General features: G+C 48.7%; 2 protein-coding genes across 2 annotated transcripts in view; one reads left to right on the forward strand and one right to left on the reverse strand.

Moving 5' to 3' along the window:
* The first annotated feature begins 7,021 nt into the window (after nt 1-7,021).
* Nucleotides 7,022-16,121, forward strand: UBE2Q1 (ubiquitin conjugating enzyme E2 Q1). The gene is made up of 13 exons (XM_007976976.3): nt 7,022-7,476; nt 9,741-9,845; nt 10,176-10,280; nt 10,926-10,976; nt 12,922-13,062; nt 13,279-13,363; nt 13,637-13,697; nt 13,918-14,008; nt 14,124-14,182; nt 14,284-14,332; nt 14,608-14,703; nt 15,096-15,162; nt 15,633-16,121. The coding sequence occupies exons 1-13, from the start codon at nt 7,150-7,152 to the stop codon at nt 15,662-15,664; spliced, it is 1,269 nt and encodes a 422-aa protein (XP_007975167.1). The 5' UTR covers nt 7,022-7,149; the 3' UTR covers nt 15,665-16,121.
* The window catches only part of TDRD10 (tudor domain containing 10), a 51,107-nt gene continuing 47,321 nt past the window's right edge, over nt 15,766-19,551 (reverse strand). The window contains exons 10-11 of the mRNA XM_007976974.3: nt 18,620-18,690; nt 15,766-18,423 (exon numbers count right to left, since the gene is read on the reverse strand). Coding sequence (XP_007975165.2) covers nt 18,391-18,423; nt 18,620-18,690 — 104 coding nt within the window. The 3' untranslated portion in view covers nt 15,766-18,390. The remainder of the gene's footprint in view (nt 18,424-18,619; nt 18,691-19,551) is intronic.

Genomic DNA, 19,551 nt, shown 5'->3' on the forward strand with positions numbered 1-19,551 from the left:
TGGCAGCAAATTATTACAGAATGTGGTGGCTGTTCTAACAGACATATAAAGAAAGTGCTATGGAAGCACAGAGGAAGAAGAGGTTAATAGTGTCTAAGAACCTAGAAGGGATGAAGATGAAAATTGAGATTTGAAAGGTGAGAAAGTCATTAAGACAAGGATGACTTAAAGGTATTCCAAACTCCTAAGAGATACAGGGAGTTTTGGTGGATGCAGAATGATTGAGGAAGGCTGTGAAAGTCTTCTCTTACAAAAATCTCTTTCTGTAATGGTTGCTTGTTTATGGGACGAGAAACGGGGGGGTTATTTGCTTGCTTAAAGCCTCTGGCTTTTCCTGATGCAACTTCCAGGCCAGTCTACCTTCTCTTCTCAAATCCCCCAGCTTTTGCTTCAAGTTTACTTCCAGCCTGGCAAGGAGTGAGTCTTCTGAGCACAACCGCTCCGTGTCTAAGCAGGGCTGAAACACCCTCCTTCCCCATCTCTCCCACACATACTCCTTCCATACCCACCAAGAAGAAAGGCAGCCAGGAAGAGTGGACAGGTCCAGAACCACAGAGGGTGATGAACAGACATAGAAGTATCAATCCTGAGGCTAAATAGTAATTGGGCAAAGTTTTGGTGAGACACTCCCATTGTCTCTGATAAGGAATGTTTTCTCTTGAAAGGCTTAAAATTGGTGGAAAGCGGTGGCTCACGCCTATAATCCCAGCACTTTGGGAGGCTGAGGCAGGTGGATGGACTGAGCTCAAGAGTTCAAGATCAGCGTAGTCAACATGGTGAAACCCTGTTTCTACAAAAAAATTAAAACAATTAGCCAGGTGTGGTGGCATGTGCCTGTAGTCCCAGCTACTTGGGAGGCTGAGGAAGGAGGATATTGTGAGCCCTGGAGGTGGAGGTGATTGCAGTGAGCCGAGATTGTGTCACTGAATCCAGCCTGGGCAACAGAGCCAGACCCTGTCTCAAAAAAAAAAAAAATGCAGAAAAAAAAGGCTTAAAATCAATGTTATTGTCCTTTATTTAAGGTGTTTTAGACTGAGTGTGGTAGCTCACACCTGTAATCTTGGCACTTAGGGGGCCGAGGTAGATCACCTGAGATCAAAAATTCAAGACCAGCCTGGCCAACATTGTGAAACCTCTACTGAAAAATACAAAAATTAGCCTGGTGTGGTGGCACATGCCTGTAATCCCAGATACTCAGGAGGCTGAGGCAGGAAGAAATGCCTGAACCCGGGAGGCAGAGGTTGCAGTGAGCCAAGACTGCACCACTGTACTCCCAGCCTGGGCAACAGAATGAAACTCTGTCTCAAAAAAAAAAAAAAATGTTTTAAATTTTAAAATTTTTATTACAAAAGTAATACATGTATTCATGAATACCAATTGGAAAACAAGTTAGCAAAACATAGTAAGTACAAAATGGATTCATACTCCTACCTCCCAGGAAAAAAAATCAGTGTTAGCAATATTTCACACCACACCCCCCCCTCCAAATTTATCTATATGTACTTAGATATAACATTCATACAGCAAAGTATATACAAGTGTATAGCTAATTTTTCACAACATAAACACAGCCATACAGCCACCATTTAGATTTTTTTTTTAAAGGAACACACATAACTAATATCCAGAAGTCCCCATGATGACCCTTCCAGTAGTTATTCTCTCTTCTTCAAAAGTAACACCTTGGGGCCGGCGTGGTGGCTCACGCCTGTAATCTCAGCACTTTGCGAGGCTGAGGCCAGTGGATCACAAGGTCAGGAGATCGAGACCATCCTGGCTAACACAGTGAAACCCTGTCTCTACTAAAAATACAAAAAAACTAGCTGGGCGTGGTGGCGGGCGCCTGTAGTCCCAGCTACTCAGGAGGCTGAGGCAGGAGAACGGCGTTAACCCGGGAGGCGGGAGGCGGAGCTTGCAGTGAGCCAAGATTGCACCACTGCACTCCAGCCTCGGCGACAGAGCAAGACTCCATCTCAGAAAAAAAAACAAAAAAAAACTAACATTTTGGGAGGAGGGAGGAATGGGGAGTGGTGACTACTTACCTGGAACTAGACAGTGGTAATAGTTATACAATTTGTGAATGCACTGAATGCCACTGAGTCGTACACTTTAAAATACTTAAAGTAGCAGACTTTATGTGTATTTTACCACAAGTTAAAAAAAATGACTGAAGGTAAAATAAAGTACTGTCCTGTCTTCTAATAGCAGAGATCAACATTGCCTGCTGAACTTTTTATAAATGGAATCATAATCTTTTTTTTTTTTTTTTTGGCGTTTTGCTCTTGTTGCCCAGGCTGGAGTGCAATGGCGTGATCTAGGCTCACTGCAACCTCTACCTCCTGGGTTCAAGCAATTCTCCTGCCTCAGCCTCCTGAGTAGCTGGGATTACAGGTATGTGCCACCACACCCGGCTAATTTTTTGTATTTTTAGTAGAGACAGAGTTTCACCATGTTGGTCAGGTTGGTCTCAAACTCCTGACCTCAGATGATCCACCTGCCTCGGCCTTCCAAAGTGCTGGGATTACAGGTGTGAGCTACTGTGCCTGGTCTGTGTCTGTTTTTTTAAAAAAACATGCCAGTGAGAATCGTGAACACTGCTGAATCTAGTTGTAGTTCATTCACCTTCATTGCTGTGGACTATTCCATTGTATGAATATACTATCATTTATCAATTTCACCACTGATGGATATTTTGGTTGTTTCCTATTTGGGCTATTGAAAAATAATACTGCTGTGAACACTCTTTTTCATACTTTTGATATACAAATATAGTCATGTACCATGTAATGACTTCTCAGTCAACAACAGATTGCAATATACAAAGGTGGCCCCCATGAAATTATAACACTGTATTTTTGCTGTACCTTTCCTGTGTTTAGATAGATACACGAATACATATTATGGTGTTTCAACTGCCTACAGTAATTGCAGGAATTCTAGTGGGCACGGGGGATGCAGCGACTGTATTCAGTAGAGTATAACATGCAGTACAGGTTTGTAGCCTAGGAGCCGTTAGACCCTATAGGCTAGGTGTGTAGTAGGCTACACCATCTAGGTTTGTGTAAGTACACTCTATGACACTTACACAACAAAAAGCCACCAAGACACATTTCTCAGAATGTATCCCATCATTAACTGACACATGACTATATATGCATTTCTGACGGGTACATAACGAAATCACATATTTTTGTTAATGGAGCACACTGTAATATAGCTTTGTAACCACCTTTCTTTTTTAAATTTTTTAAATCTTCAGCTCACTTCAGTCTAATCTTTTTTCATTTACTATTTCTCAAACAACTCTCCATACCAATAAGTATTTTTGATAACTATTTTTCACAGGTACATAGCGTTCCCTTTTAGGCAGATTTGTGCACATGCCTTTTCTTTCCAAGTGTAATTGCTGGGTTAAAGTTTTAACGTGTTTTTAATATTAATTGCTAAACTGACTTTCAGAAGCATTGATACTACCAGGCTATCAGGGTTACCCTGGGATCTCAGGCGATAGCACCAATGACCAACACCTCTACAACTCTTGCCTGTGCTGAGCTCCCTCCTTGTCCCTTTCCCTTTTTTTTTTTTTTTTTTTTTGAGTCAGAGTCTCACTGTCACCCAGGCTGGAGTGCAGTGGCACCATCTTGGCTCCTTGGCTCGCTGCAACGTCCGCCTCCTGTGTTCAAGTGTTTTTCGAGCCTCAGACTCCCGAGTAGCTGAGACTACAGGTGCCCCGCCACCACGCCCGGCTAATTGTTGTATTTTTAGTAGAGATGGGGTTTCACCATGTTGGCCAGGCTGGTCTCAAACTCCTGCCCTCATGTGATCTGCCCACCTCAGCTGCCTCCCACAGTGTTGGGATTACAGGCATGAGCCACCATACCAGCCCCCTTCTTAAGTCATTCTTTCTTTGTTTTAGACCTTTCTTCCCAACCTCCTTCTACTTTAGGGCCTAGTTCTTTCAGAATGTTCTCCCATTCCACCTAAGAAACTCTTACTTTCAAATTCTTTTTTGGGAGTTAATCCTATTAATAATATTGCCCTTGAAGGCCCTTCCCCTTCTTGATCCCTATTATTGTGTTCATCATACTGTATTACTGTCAGTGAGATCTGGCTTCACTTCATCCATCACTGCGTGCTCCTAAGGGCTGGAGCAAGAATACAACAAAAGTAATGAGTAGGAGCTGTCACGTTAGGAGCCTCTCCTCTGTACCACAAATCATGTTCCCACGGGAGCCATTATCTTCTTTATCTCTGCATCCCCAGTGCCCTCTACAATTCCTGCAAAGATCAAGTGCTCAGGACATTATTTGTTGAGTCAATGACAGAATTCTATGCTCAGGGAGCAAGTCAAAGGAGGTTGCTCACTCTACTCCAAATATGGGCACCTGTAATGAATGATTTTTTGGAGGAAAAAAAAAAAATCCCTACAATCCATTTTCCACAGAACAGCCAGAGTGATCTTTTAAATTTGTTTTTGTTTTTAAGGGAGTCTTCCTCTGTCGCCCAGGCTGGGGTGCAGTGGCGCGATCTCGGCTCACTGCAAGTTCCGCCTCCCAGGTTAACGCCATTCTCCTGCCTCAGCCTCTGGAGTAGCTGGACTACAGGTGCCCGCCACCACGCCCGGCTAATTTTTTGTATTTTGTTTAAAAGAGACGGAATTTCATCGTGTCAGCCAGAAAGGTCTGGATCTCCTGACCTCGTTATCCACCCACCTTGGCCTCCCAAAGCGCTGGGATTACAAGCGTGAGCCACCACAAGAGGCCATCTTTTAAATTTTTAAATCAGCTCATGCCACTTCCTGCTTAAAATCCTCCAGGGGTTTCCCATTGTGCTTTGAATAAAACCCAAACAATGTACTGTGGTCTCCATAATCTAGCCCCTGCTTTCTTCACTGGACTTATCTCCTACCCTTCTCTCCGTTCACTAGACACAAGCCATGCTGAGCCCCGATTTTTAAAAAAATGTTTGAGTTCTTACCACTGGCACTATTTTATGCACTTTACGTGTGTTCTTACATAATCCTCCTAACAAGTCGGTACTATTACGATCTCCATTTTACAGGTGTGAAAACTGAGGCACAAACAAGCTAAGTAATTTCCCCACAGTCACATCATTAGTAGTTGGCAGAGCTGGGGTTCAAAGCACTAAAAAAGGCAGAGTGGGGTACAAGGGCATGGACTTTGGAGACAGGCCTAGAAACTCTTGTTTACAGGCTGTATCTCCTTGCAGAGTCACTCCTTTCCCCCAGTTGTAAATAGGGGTAAAAATACTTACCTTGCAATGTTGTTGGGAGATTTAAAAATATTTGTACCTGGGCACAGTGGCTCACATCTGTAATCCCAGCACTTTGGGAGGCTGAGATGGGCAGATCACTTGAGCCCAGGAGTTTGAGACCAGCCTGGACAACATACCAAGACCCCTTTCTACAAAAAAATACAAAAATTAGCCAGCTGTGGTAGCACGCACCTGTAATCCCAGCTACTTGGGAGGCTGAGGTGGGAGGATAGCTTGAGGCCTCCTTGAGGAGGTCGAGCCTGCAGTGAGCTGAGATTGTGCCCCTGCACTCCAGCCTGGGCGAGGTAGCAAGACCCTGTCTTAAAATATATATATATAAACACCTTCGCTCAGGAAATAATAAACAGGAATTCCTACCACAGCCTTTTAAGCTTTCAGCTTGCACACACAGACACAAAGTCAACATGTAACGAACCGTTCAGGCTACCCAAACCAGACAAATGGCCCCAGGAAGACCAGGAGCAGACCGTAACCGTAATCATCTTTAAATATCCATACCCCAACTTGACCAAAGGAGGCCTCTGCAGAGGTAACTGAATAGTCTTTCAGGAAAGGCTAGCTTATTTTAGTCCAAGTGGGAGAGAAAGCGGGCAATCCGGCTGGTGTAGGGGCTGAGTTGGCCCAGCAGAAATGACCAGGCCTTACCACAGGCTAACACCTGCCCTTGGCAAACGAACGCCAGCTCGGGATTTCTGTAGCTTCAGCCAGCTTTGTCCTTTGTGATAGTGCCACCTAGCGAGGGTCCGGAGGCACTACCTACTCCCGGCAACTGCCAGGACCACTGCGACAAGGTGTTTGCCATTTAGGCCTAGGAAGGGTAATGGGGTCCACCCGAGTCAGCACCCTTCCATGACTCCGTAGAGGAAGCCCATGCTGTCCTTCCCCCAACCTCGTCCAGACCCATGGAGTCTGAAAAGCGCGAAAAGCCAGATATTGACTAACACTTGTACATAACCGAGCAGTGATCTATTATCATTCCTCATTTTATGGTGTCCTCGCATCGAATCCCTCCCTGGGAATAGGAAAAACAGGCATCATCCTCATGAGAACCATTGTACAGATGAGGAAACTGAGACTTGGCGGGAAAGTGGTTAACCCAAGGTCACAAAACGCCATCAGAGAAAGGGCTAGGACGAGAATCCCCGCCACTTGCATTCCGGTCCCCGGCTTCTACCCCGTCCACACACCCCTCAGTATGAAGACGCCGCATGCCCACCCCCACGGGGACCAGAGGCTCCGGTATCCTGCGCCGAAAACCAGCATGGGGGCGCAGGATAAAGACTGCACGGCGAAGACCGCACTTCTTTCTTCTCTGTCCATGGAGCGCCGGGCACGCTCGCCACGGCTCGGGGGCGGGGGAAGCGGGACCCGAGGCAGGAAACAGCGTCCTGCGCGGGTAGCCCCTGGGAGCACGCGGCGCCGGGTCACGTGAAAGGGGAGCGCAGGCGAAGGGGCGCCGCGCGCAAGCACGCACGACGTACGCAAACACGCACAGAGGCGCTCACAGAGGCAAGCCCCAGACCCCGGGTCACATGTGGAGGGTGGCAGGCGAGAACAGGGGGGCGGGAAAGACGGAGAGATCACGTGGAGGAGGCCAGAGCAGGGAAGTCACGTGAGGGGGACGGAGGCGGGGCCGCCCAGGAGGAGGAGGAGGAGGAGGGGCGCGCGGCTTCCGGCGGCTGGGGGGGGGGGGCCAGCGAGCGGAGTGGGGGGGCCTGTCCCGGAGGTGGCGGCGGCGCCATCTTGGCGAAGGGGGGATCAGGAAGTGCGGACCGCGGCGGCGGCGGCGGCGGAGCCCGGAGCGGAGGCCGGAGGCTCCCGGCCCGCCGGCCCCGGAGCGGAGCGGAGCGGAGGATGCAGCAGCCGCAGCCGCAGGGGCAGCAGCAGCCGGGGCCGGGGCAGCAGCTGGGGGGCCAGGGGGCGGCGCCGGGGGCCGGGGGCGGCCCAGGGGGGGGCCCGGGGCCGGGGCCCTGCCTGAGGCGAGAGCTGAAGCTGCTCGAGTCCATCTTCCACCGCGGCCACGAGCGCTTCCGCATTGCCAGCGCCTGCCTGGACGAGCTGAGCTGCGAGTTCCTGCTGGCTGGGGCCGGAGGGGCCGGGGCGGGGGCCGCGCCCGGACCGCATCTCCCCCCACGGGGGTCGGTGCCTGGGGATCCTGTCCGCATCCACTGCAACATCACGGTGAGGACCCCCTCTCGTGCTCCTCTGTGGGGGCCCCTTGTCAGGGACCCGGGATTACTCCATCCAGCTTTTTGCTCTTGAAGGACCTGGGAGGCCGAAGCCCCTCTTAGGGCTCAGCTCTTTCTCTCCAGGTTACATTTGTTTCTGCTGCTAGAGGTTATGCGGTGCACCCAGAATCTCTACCATTGACCCCGATAGTGAGGGACACCCCGACATATGGCGCTTAGACTACCCGTTTCCACGAACCCACCCACCATCCCAAGGTTCACGATTTTGGCTCTTTTTGGCTACTCCTCCACAACTTTATCTTGCTACCTAGGAATGCTCCTTTCTTCCCCTTACTCTTATTTCAAGATACTAGGCCTCGGCACTGGTCCTAGCTGAAAAGACCTGGCCTGAAACCCTCTGCACATTTCAGTGATGCCCCCTTCTCAGTAGTACCTCTGACTTAGGAGGTTGCCACCTGTGGGATCCCCGCCTAGGTATCCCTCAGGCAGCCCCTCTTGCTCTCTCAACTTCACCAAGTGATAGTTTGCAATTCGTTGACTCCTCTTCCTTCTCTCCTTTTAATTCTCTCTTTCTGGTGTAACCTCTAACTCTCCTCTTTTTGCCTCAGCTGGTAGCAGTTCTGCCACTCCCCTCCCTGTTCCCTGTGGATATGTCCATTTGCCCTGGGTTGTTGCTTTTCCTGGTAATGATAGTGATGTGATGTGCCAGCGCTACCCCCATTTATTCTAGGCAGTAACAGTTCCATTTCTCCCCTGTGAGCGTTATTCCATCCTAGGCATACACCTTACATGTCTCCTGCCTGATCTACCCTCAGACATCCCTTGAATAGAGAATTGGCTTCTGCTAATTTGGGAATGTCTGGTACTGCATGGTATAGCACTTACATTGGTTGGTGTTACCTGCTGTGATGGTATTCTCTCTACCGGAGCAGTAGCTGAAATGCTAGCAGACAGTACTTTATCCAAGCAGGCAGACATAATCGGAGTAGCCTGGGGAAAGGCAGAGTTGTGAATTCTCTGCTACTTGGGGGACTGAATTCAACTTACATGGTGATTTCTGTCCGTTTTCTTAATCAGACCAGGTTAAGGTTTGGTGAGGTAAAGCCTCAGTTTGGATTGATTGGTGCCCCACCAAAACTCGTATGTCCCATTTCTCTTTCATTTCCTTTCTCTTTACCTGCTAGAAACTTAAAATTGAAGGACTAGGAGTGGCTTAGTCAAGTGAAGACTTGGGCATCTTTGATAACTATTTTTCCTTCAGCATTGAGGATTAGAGTCATGACAATGCTAAGATACCCAGTGGAGGTGGATAAGGTTTCCCTGGCTTGTGTGGGAACCTCAAGAGTTAATTTTGTTCCTGAATTAAGCTTCTAATTTCTTAAGGGTAGGTTTGCCCCCATCCAGCTGCTCTTTCTGTTGCCAGAGGCCATTTACTGCTTTTGTCCCTGGCAGGAAGTTAAATTTAGGGGGTCCTCAGCCAGACTCCCCATGGCTATAAAGGATACTTGGCCTAAACTAGCCCCCTTGGTTTGGGCAGAGGGGGAGTCTGGTCAGGCTGCATTTGGCACCGTGGCTCAGGAATGCTGGGAATGTCAGAAGCGTAGGCTTTCTCCCAGCCTGCCATGTGGAGCCCTACAGCCCACGCCTGGACTGAGAAGGTGGCAGGTTCCCAAGGGAGAGGTGGGGAGAATTGGTCTTTGAGGGGCTCTTCTGGGAGCAGTGTGGGTAGATTCTTGCCAGTACCCTTTTACTCTTGGGTTCTGGAGATACAGTCTAGTTTTTATACTTTCCTACAGAACTCTTTGCTTTTTTCACTTCAGTGTCATTGTGATGAGGTGATCCCTTCCTCAGCCCATTCTGGAGTTTGAAAAGCAAGCTTGGAGGACTCTGTTCTGGGTCCAGGGAGAACTTGAAGTCTAGAACTTGTATAGGCAGTGCAGGAGATGAGGACTCCCCCTTCGCTATTAGCCAAGTTTGGCTGTGCTAGGTTTCCTGGTTTGTACTCTCGAAGAAGAATGAAAAGGTTCCAGTCTGCTTCTTGGAAAGGGTCATCCCAGGGACTGTTTTTCGTCCAGTTTAGAATTTGTGGTGAAGCTGCTTGGTTAGATGCTGACCTGAGTTGGGCTTTTGTGTGTGTGTAGGGGTTGGGGGTGGGAAGAAAAGGGGCTAGAAGTCTTGGGGGAAAGAGGACAGGCAAAATTTGGCTTTTCCCAGAGTCACCCATTTTGATTGCTCTTGTTGCTCTTTTCCCTTCAGGAGTCATATCCTGCTGTGCCCCCCATCTGGTCGGTGGAGTCTGATGACCCTAACTTGGCTGCTGTCTTGGAGAGGCTGGTGGACATAAAGAAAGGGAATACTCTGGTGAGGGGGCCACAGGGTAGGGGTGCATTTTGTTCCTATGAGGCCCATGCCACAAAAGCATCCTGTGAAAGGGATCTTGAAAAGTGGACAGTACACAGCTCAACATTTAGGGTACGATCTCTCAGGGGAGTTGCTTACCGAATCCAGAGGGAGACCCTGCACCGGCCCCGGGATTGGTCCATCAGGAGACTCATTCCCACCGCCACATGGCCCATAAGGCTTAGAGAACTAGGTATTGGTGTGGGGCCCGAACTAAGAGCTTATCCATGTACTTGTCCAGATTGGAGTGGGGAAGGAGTATTTGATATCTCTGTGCTCCCCTACCTGTAGCTATTGCAGCATCTGAAGAGGATCATCTCCGACCTGTGTAAACTCTATAACCTCCCTCAGCATCCAGATGTGGAGATGCTGGATCAACCCTTGCCAGCAGAGCAGGTGAGCAGCTGAGGAGCCTCGGGCCCTGTTGTGCAGAGTTGCCCCACAGAGTACTCAGTAAATAAATGAGACAAATCTGCAGTAGTTTTTCTCCATCCCCACCAGCTCCCAAAAACGTACATGTCTTATGACTCTCACCCTTGTTCTTCTCCAGATGGGAATCTTCTCTTGCTAAATGGGGCACTGGTAGCTTCATCTCTCATATCAAAACTCACTCTCATGGGCGGCATCCCAAATGTTGAAAGGGAGCAGGGGAGTTTTTACCATTATCTTAGCAATAACAGTTGGTGGCCACTGGGGACCCAGGCCCCTTAGTGAGAACCAAGAATGCAATATCAGTCTAAAGAAGATCAAGAAAAGGAGGGGTTCTTAGGAAAATTAAACTGGGATTTATGAGGTGGGTGACAGAGACAGCCATTTTGCTTTTCTTTTATTCTTTGGCAGTGATAGGCGAAAAATAATGGGCTGGTAGCAAAGCCATTCCCTGGGCTGTTGCTTCCACTCAGATCTGGCTGGTAGAGAGACTGGCAACATGACAGGCAGGCACACAGCTTCCAGACCTGGGGACTCAGGGGAGTAGGTTGGAGGCTGCATTGTAGCAAGCCACTGGGGCTCTGATCTCCATCTTTCCCCTCCCCGCTGCAGTGCACACAGGAAGACGTGTCTTCAGAAGATGAAGATGAGGAGATGCCTGAGGTAGGCTTGCCCCCTGAGGTGGCACTGGCTGGAAGCTCTTTCAGTCAGCAGCATTGATCACCCATATCCAGAACTCAGTCTAGAACTGGAGAGAGAAAAATACCAAAGGAATTGATCACCCATATCCAGAACTCCAGTCTAGAACTGGAGGGAGAAAAATGTGAAAGAAATAAAGACAGATTTACTGACCCGGAGGAATAGCCAGTGTAGTAGAGGAGACAGGGCACCCATATCCAACCACTGAAGACAGGTGCAACGTGGTTCAAACCAAATACTGGGTAAGTTCATTTCAAATAACTTTGGAGTCCAACAAACCTGTGTTTGTATCCTAGCTATCCTAATTGAGGAATTTTATGTAATCTCACTAAGCTACAGTTTTCTTTTTTTTTTTTTGAGACAGTCTCGCTTTGTCGCCCAGGCTGCAGTGCAGTGTCGTGATCTGCGCTCACTGCAAGCTCCACCTCCCGGGTTCACGCCATTCTCCTGCCTCAGCCTCCCTAGTAGCTGGGACTATAGGTGCCCGCCACCACGCCCGGCTAATTTTTTGCATTTTTAGTAGAGACAGGATTTCACCATGTTAGCCAGGATGGTCTTGATCTCCTGACCTCGTGATCCGCCCACCTCGGCCTCCCAAAGTGCTGTGATTACAGGTGTGAGCCACCGCGCCCGGCCTAGTTGTCTTACCTATAAAGTAGGATTATAATACCTACTACGAGTGGTGGTTTTGAGATTAAATGAGGTGTTATATATAAAATACTTCAGACGATACATAAGTGCTAAACAATCTATCTGATATATTCTCTAAAAACATACTTGTACAGAATATAAAATCATGGTTAGGAATTTGAGATTTAGAGCTAGACAGAACTTGACTGAATCTTAGCTCTGCTAAGAGTTCTGGGACTTTGGGCATGATAATCAACCTCACTAGACTCAGCTTCCACATCTGTAAAATGGATAATGATAGAATAATGAGTGGTGGTGGTAAGAATGAAATGAACTAGTATGTGTGGCACCTAGGACAGAACCTGGCATGTAATAAACACTCAGTACACGTTACCTGCTGATGTAATAATTAGGTATGTCCTGCCAGAAATGGGGAGATCACTCTGATTACTTTTATTTCCTAACATTAGGTTAATATCCTAGGTTCTATAACCCTGTAAGGTTCTTGAGACTGGCAAAGGGCTGATGACATGAAATTTACTACTGCCAGACAGCGGACAGCCCTCTGGGCCACACCCCCAACATCTGGCTGAGGGGCTGAACCCTAGATAGGGTCTCCTCCTCCCCTGTGTTCAGTGAGCTAGCTGCTTGCTCACTTAGAGCAGGATGAATAAGGGGCTAATTCTGTTATTGACCTCTTCCATGTATCTCTCTGGACATCCTTTCTCATTTCCATCTGGCAGTGGGCGCCTCCGCATACCTGATTCATGCCCTCCATTTGTAGCGAGGAGAGGAGATTTAATGATCCAGGTTGCTCTTTTAGGCTTGGGGCCCTGAGAACTCCCGGGTGCAATAGTCACCTGGTGAAACATGAGCTTTGAGTCACAGGGTCAGGCCCAAGTCATTTCTGCTAGGAATTAGGGAAGAGTTTCTGCTGCCAAGGGAGTTTTAGGAACAGTTGGAGCAGGGTCAGTCCAGGGAACAAGAGGGCTAAGTCCCTGCCTGAGTCTCAGCTGCAGCTCTGCTCGCTTCCTAAGTCCTTGCTGTAGCTTGAGAGCTGAAGAAGACATTTGCCTTAATCCTTTAGACTGTGGGGGGAATGGGACTGGAAATTGTTCTAAAAATGGGAAGCGTGTCGCATTAATAAGACTTGCTGGATGGACTGCTGCACCTTAACTTTTGGCTCTTTGCCAAATGGGACTGGGAAGGTGGTGGTCATTCTCTAACCTGTGTTGGTTTTTTTCCTTTTCTTCTCACTCCCACCCCACACCTCCCCCAGGACACAGAAGACTTAGATCACTATGAAATGAAAGAGGAAGAGCCAGCTGAGGGCAAGAAATCTGAAGATGATGGCATTGGAAAAGAAAACTTGGCCATCCTAGAGAAAATTAAAAAGAACCAGAGGCAAGATTACTTAAATGTACGTGACTTCTAGAGAGAGGCTGGTGAAGGGGTTGGTGGGAAATGGCTGGGAAGTAGTAGGCCATCGTATCTCAGTATGGAGAGCAGACTCCTTTTTTGGGGTGTACCTAATCCTTCCTTAAATCCTGGGCAAGCTGCCAGACTGCCCCTAAGGTCTAACGTGTGTTTACAAACCACACGACCAAGGAATGTTCGTGTCATCCGTCCCTCACAGGGTGCAGTGTCTGGCTCGGTGCAGGCCACTGACCGGCTGATGAAGGAGCTCAGGGATATATACCGATCACAGAGTTTCAAAGGCGGTGAGTTTGCCCCAGAGAGGGGTCTGCACAGGAGTCACCCATAAAGAAGGGTATGGTGGCAAGGGGCCCAAGAGGTTCTGGGGTCCAGGACTGCTTATGAACTTTTCAGGCCAAGAATGGAGCTGCTCAAGCCAGTGGCTTGGTTGCATGTCCATCTGTGGTGAACCTACAGCTGTTGATCTTTTTCTCTCAGTCTGGGAAAGGGGTCTGCATTAGAATCCACTCTCACCACCTGGACCATCCTAGTAACACCTATCTTTTCCCTCCTTCCAGGAAACTATGCAGTCGAACTCGTGAATGACAGTCTGTATGATTGGAATGTCAAACTCCTCAAGTGAGTGGGGACTCTGGAATTGGAGAGGAAGTTGAGGGGGAGTATGAGTGGGGCTACTGTGGTGGGATCTCCAGGGCAGCCCCATCCAGCATTTTCGTTCAGGGTCCCGAAGTGGGTGTGGGCAGTGGTTTGGTGGTCTGCTGACAGCCAGGGCAGGGGAGCCCTTATGAAGCTCCTGAGCTGGAACCAGGCATCTGAGCCTAGGGTTGTTGCTTCTTAGAGTTGACCAGGACAGCGCTTTGCACAACGATCTCCAGATCCTCAAAGAGAAAGAAGGAGCCGACTTCATCCTACTTAACTTTTCCTTTAAAGTAAGGCTTTTCCTTTCCAGTGTCTCCCTCTGGCCTAGGCTGCCCTGCCTGCCTGACAGTCCTGTGGAGGATGTTGGCCTCCCTCCCCTGATTGTCATCTCTCTGTCTCTCTCAGGATAACTTTCCCTTTGACCCACCATTTGTCAGGGTTGTGTCTCCAGTCCTCTCTGGAGGGTGAGTGGCTGGCATGCGGAAGAGGGCATCTCCTCTGGCAGAGGGCGGGGAAGAGACTTGGAGCTTTTGTCAGGCACAGCTGACTAACCTTTCTCATGCAGGTATGTTCTGGGCGGAGGGGCCATCTGCATGGAACTTCTCACCAAACAGGTGAGCCTGCCTCTCCTTGGCCAGGCCAGCCTGGCTGGGGATTGGCTGAGCTTTACAGCATAAACCCCTGCAGGCTGGGTGATAGGCATGATGTGGCCCTTTCATTCTGCTGGGCTAGGTCTGCACCCACTGACCCAGAAAGACAGGTGGTGGCAATGCTGGGGGCAAAGGGCAAGGGCCCTCCTATAGACACAGCTGATTGCCCAGAGGACAAGCATGAGGCTTCTCTGGAAGCTCCATCCGGACCTGCTTGCCTTGTCCCTCCATTCACCCAGGGCTGGAGCAGTGCCTACTCCATAGAGTCAGTGATCATGCAGATCAGTGCCACACTGGTGAAGGGGAAAGCACGAGTGCAGTTTGGAGCCAACAAAGTAAGGATCTTGGCCCTGGGGCCGGTGGGGCTGGGTGGAACCAAGTATACTTGGGGCCACTAGCAGGCCAAGGCTGCCTTCTTTAGAGGAATGAGCATAAGGCCTCTGGACTGGTGGCATTGGATGAGAGGGCCTAGGGTCCCCACATTGGAACAACTGTGCCTTGGCCCCTAGGGGCACCCCTAGGACTTTTGGGAGGGTGCCGGTCTGGAAAAGGAAGACTATGGGATTATGCCCCCAACGGACCTCCCAGGTGGAGGGTACTTAGTGTTTTACTAGACCACAGTGCTGGGAGCTGGGACTCCGGGGTCTCTGGGTGACAGCCTGCAGAAGGTGAGGGGCAGTAAGGCCACAGCTGGCCATGGCCTGATGTGGTGGCTTCCTCCTCCCAGTCTCAATACAGTCTGACAAGAGCACAGCAGTCCTACAAGTCCTTGGTGCAGATCCACGAAAAAAACGGTGAGGCTGGAGCCAGGACTCAGGAGATTCGGACACTTGCCACGCCCAGGTTTTCACTTCCAGCCACAGAGCAAGAACCCCTTCTGGGTTTCTGATATTCAACCACCGATTAGCACAGCACCTGCCCCAGTTCTCCCAGGAGGGACTGGCGGTGGCTAACGTTCACAACCTCTTCCAGAAACACACCAAAATGATCATATCACCGATAAACTTGGTGCTACCCACTTCTTAACCACCTTTTGAAACAGCTCATCTAACTCCCCCATCATCTCAGGTTGGGCACATCATTCCCCTTTCTTTCTCATCTCCAGGTATGCAGGCTCTCAGCTTCCCATACACCTCTCCCCACACAGCATAGCCCTCCCCAACATCCTCTTACCTCTGACACTGGAGACATCGTCAGGAATTGGGGCAGGACAGGGAGGGTGGGCCTGAACCTCCACCTCACTGACCGTTCCATTTCTTTGCAGGCTGGTACACACCCCCAAAGGAAGACGGCTAACCCTGGAGTATCACCCTTCCTCCCTCCCCAGGCACCACTGGACCAATTACCTTTGAATGCTGTATTTGGATCTCACGCTGCCTCTGTGGTTCCCTCCCTCATTTTTCCTGGACGTGATAGCTCTGCCTATTGCAGGACAATGATGGCTATTCTAAACGCTAAGGAAAAAAAAAACAAACACAGAACTGTTTCAAGTACTCGAGACTGACTTACAGACCAACCAACCACCTTGCTGGAACCCTTGCTAGCAGGCATTCTTATAAAAGAAACTTTCAAGCCTCCTTATATTGCTGGAAACTCAGCTGTGCTCCAGACTAGAGCCTCCTTACCTATGCTATGGATTTTTAATTTATTTTCTCTTATTTCATGTACACTGCTTTTTTTGGTTACAGTGTATGATGGATGTGTATGAAAAAAATGTATCTTTGGGAAAACAATTACAGTTTGTTAATTTGAAGATGCTGGTCTTGACTCATCTTTATTTTTATTCGCACATCCCACCCCATCCCCTGAACTACTTGGGAGGTGGGGTGGGGTACGAGTCCACTGTTGCTTTGGTAGAGATGAGAGGCTGCGTTTTGCTGCTAAAGCAAGAGAAACATGGAGCTGAAGCACGCACTTGGTCTGCCCCTAGATTTCTCCTCAAGGCCTCTGGAGCAACCAGCACTTGCCCCCTTGGAATGCAGAGCCTGGCCTGCCAAACTACAATGTGGTAGGCTGAAACGATGGTGTTAATTCTTAGGACTACTTTTCTAGTCACAGATGTTTTCAAATTTCTAGGAAAAAGAAAATGAGGCTCGAGAGGCTGCTTCGTAGAATTCCTTTTGAATGAATTGAGTGGGGATGGGGACACAGTCTCCAAGTGTGTATGTGGTCTTTTCTGATCTCAGCTGTGTGGCTGCAACTCTTCGCTGTTCACTGGTTCCTCTCCTGGAAAGTGGCCTCTAACCAGCACCGGATGGTGATCATTGGTAAGCTCTGCTCACCTTCCTCTCTTGCTTCATTTGGCTTTATCAAAAAGAACAGGTGTAGCTCTGAAGTTGTTTGGCTTGGGAAATTATGGATTCTTTCAAGCCACTCCCCCTAGGTGGGTCCTACTAGAAAGGGTTAGCATTTTAAGGGGGTTGTTGTATACACCTGTGTCCTTATCCCAGGCTCAGGAACATCCAGGAAGGGAAGGTGAGGTGGGGAGTTTGTACTGAGATGGAACTGTCAGTGCTGTGTTGTATGTACTTGCTGTTGTAAAAGTTTGGGCATGACTTTGCATCTAGCGGGTGCTGCCTGTATCACTTTGTCTATAAGCTTGCTCTGGGACTGAGACAGCCTCTTAGGACCTACGATGCCAGCAGCTCTCATAAAGATTGAAATTACAGAGGCCAAGGATGGCCAAGTGAAGACCCAAGTCTCAGAAAACCCAGACTTGGGACAGCTGCCTGGGAACTGTAGGATGCTAGAGCAGTTCTGTAATGCTTTGAGACACGGCAATTTTCACATTGGCCATTCTTTCCCCCTCCCCCACCCCTTTTCTTTTGAGGGACTTTTAATGTTTGCTGCTTTAGGTGGATGGAGAGTCCACCAGTCCCACTCAATGCTGCTCTAACCCTACCCACACCCACATAATTAGGGGTGCTAATAAAACATATGCTGAGGTTGAGATAAAGATGGGACATAAGGGGAAAATTCATTCCATAGAGCTGAAATCTGGTTTTCAAGGCCTCTGTGGCTTTCTTCTGAACTTACCACCAGCCCTGGCTGGAATGTAGATTGTGTTTTTAGTAACGTGTACTGTGAGCTGTCTTCTGTATAATGTATTTTGTAATGTATTTTTCTCATCTACCAAAGGATGAAACAAATAAAATTATTTAAATAGTTTGGCTCTAATAAAATTATTTGAAGAAACAGTGGGGTTCATGTTCACTTTACATAGAGGGAAATGCCTGCTCCTGTGAGTTGCATAACACCAACTCTAAGAGAATCCTCCATTTTTCTTGCCAAACCCAGCACTCCCTTTTATGACCTTAAGTTTAGGGTTCTAATAAAGTACAAAGTATAAAAAAGAATCAAGGCCATATCATCATGAAACAATTTTCTTCTCTCCACTTAGAAGGCAAGAAGAAATGAAACTAACTCTTACCCTATACCTCAAGCATGTATCTATATCCCAGGCAGGGTTTGCATGGCCCAGAGCCCACACTGGCAGGCTCTAATCTCACTGCAGCAGTTTTAGAGGGCAGGGCAGGGCAGGGCAGTGGAAGGGTGGCTGGAAAGAAGTATCAATCACTCCAAACTCATGAAACATGCCAACATTTATTTGCTCATTGGTTAAATATTCTCTACCTATTCTACATTGAATGCCAGGAAAACTAGCAGGGGGCTTCTCTATTATCCAGAATCTGTTAGGACCACTTATATCATGCTCTGGGGTACAAAGAAGAGACACAAGAAAGACCATCCCAGCTGCCTCAGGCTTTCAACCTAATGGTAGTTTCCTATGTTTGGTTCAAATGTTCATGCCAAGTCGAGGAACTGAAGACACATGACAAATGAGACTTCACTCTCTTTTGGGAGGGAAGTTGAGAGTAAAAGCAAAATGAAAATCAATCCTGGGCACAGTCTGGCTTTTTTCACCTCCCAGGCCTCAAGGGTGAAAGAGGTACGAGAAGGCAGGGCAGGTGGCCTCTGGATCCGTGGCAAACAGGAGAGGGAACATGCTGAGGGGAGCCCCATTATTTAGACTCTTCAAACTTTAGGATGTGCGACTGGAAGAGAAAGACAAAGCCTTGGTGGGAAGGAAGGCCCACCCCAGCCAGTTCACCCAACCCCTCAGACAAGCAATTCATTTGATCTAAGAATGCCAGGTAAATACTGTATCCAGGCCTAGGCTGCAGCCTGCTGCAGAGACCCCAAGGGCAGGAGCAGAGGGAGAATGGCCAAGTTAGAAGCAGGGGCAGTTACCTCCGAGTTCAAAGCACCAGTGATTTTCCCTTTGAGGATTCGATGAACAACCTCATATGAACTCAAAATGTCTGCAAAACAAGACACAACAACAAAACCTCAGTGGCACGGGGTTGGGCAGGAGAAGGAAAGGAGGGAAGCAAAAGGCGGGGGCTGCAGGGAAAGTGCTCTGGCCGCCAACCAGCTCCAACCAGCAAGTCTCTGCTAGTTCCTGCTAAATCCCTGCTGCCAGGATCAAATGAGATGATAAATGCTGAAAAGGTAGCATAGGGGGAGGGCAAAATAACAGCAGATAAAGGGAGGAGGCACTTGTTAAAATAATTACAGGGATCTGGGATTTTTAATGAGAAATTCTACTGGGGACAGAAAATCATGTTCACTGAACTCTGTTCTGAGTGTTTCGGCTGGATAGAGGAAGGTTAAAAGTGGAGAGGTTTTCACCATGAGAAGCAGGCACTCTTACATGCTGGAACCACGCAGGGAGCTCATCAAAAACCCACCTTTCCCAAGGATATTGTCCCTCATGCAACTCCCACCATCCCACCACAGCCCCCAAACTCTGGGACTCTCTGTATGCATGAAACTGAATCACTAAGAGTCAGACCTAGGTTTCATCCCCAGCTATGCCATTTTCTTGCTATTAAGTACAAGTTCATTTCACTTTTCTGAGCCATATTTTCCTCATCCATAAAGGGAAGAAAACTGACACTTGTCTGACTTATCTCTGGGTCGGGGATTCTGGCCCTTCTGACAGGCTGGGATCTGCACTTTGAGACAGGAAGCTCCTCTTCCCTGGGTCACCTGAAGAAGCTCCTGATGCCTGACTGTTCCCAGGCTGGGCAGCAGGGACCCTCTTCATGCAATGACCCAAGACAACCTCTGGGTGGTGCTCCCTGCCCACTGGGCAGAAGCCCCACCAGCCTCCTAGGAAG

The sequence above is a fragment of the Chlorocebus sabaeus genome, chromosome 20 (assembly GCF_047675955.1).
Source record: "Chlorocebus sabaeus isolate Y175 chromosome 20, mChlSab1.0.hap1, whole genome shotgun sequence".
Taxonomy (NCBI): Eukaryota; Metazoa; Chordata; class Mammalia; order Primates; family Cercopithecidae; genus Chlorocebus; species Chlorocebus sabaeus.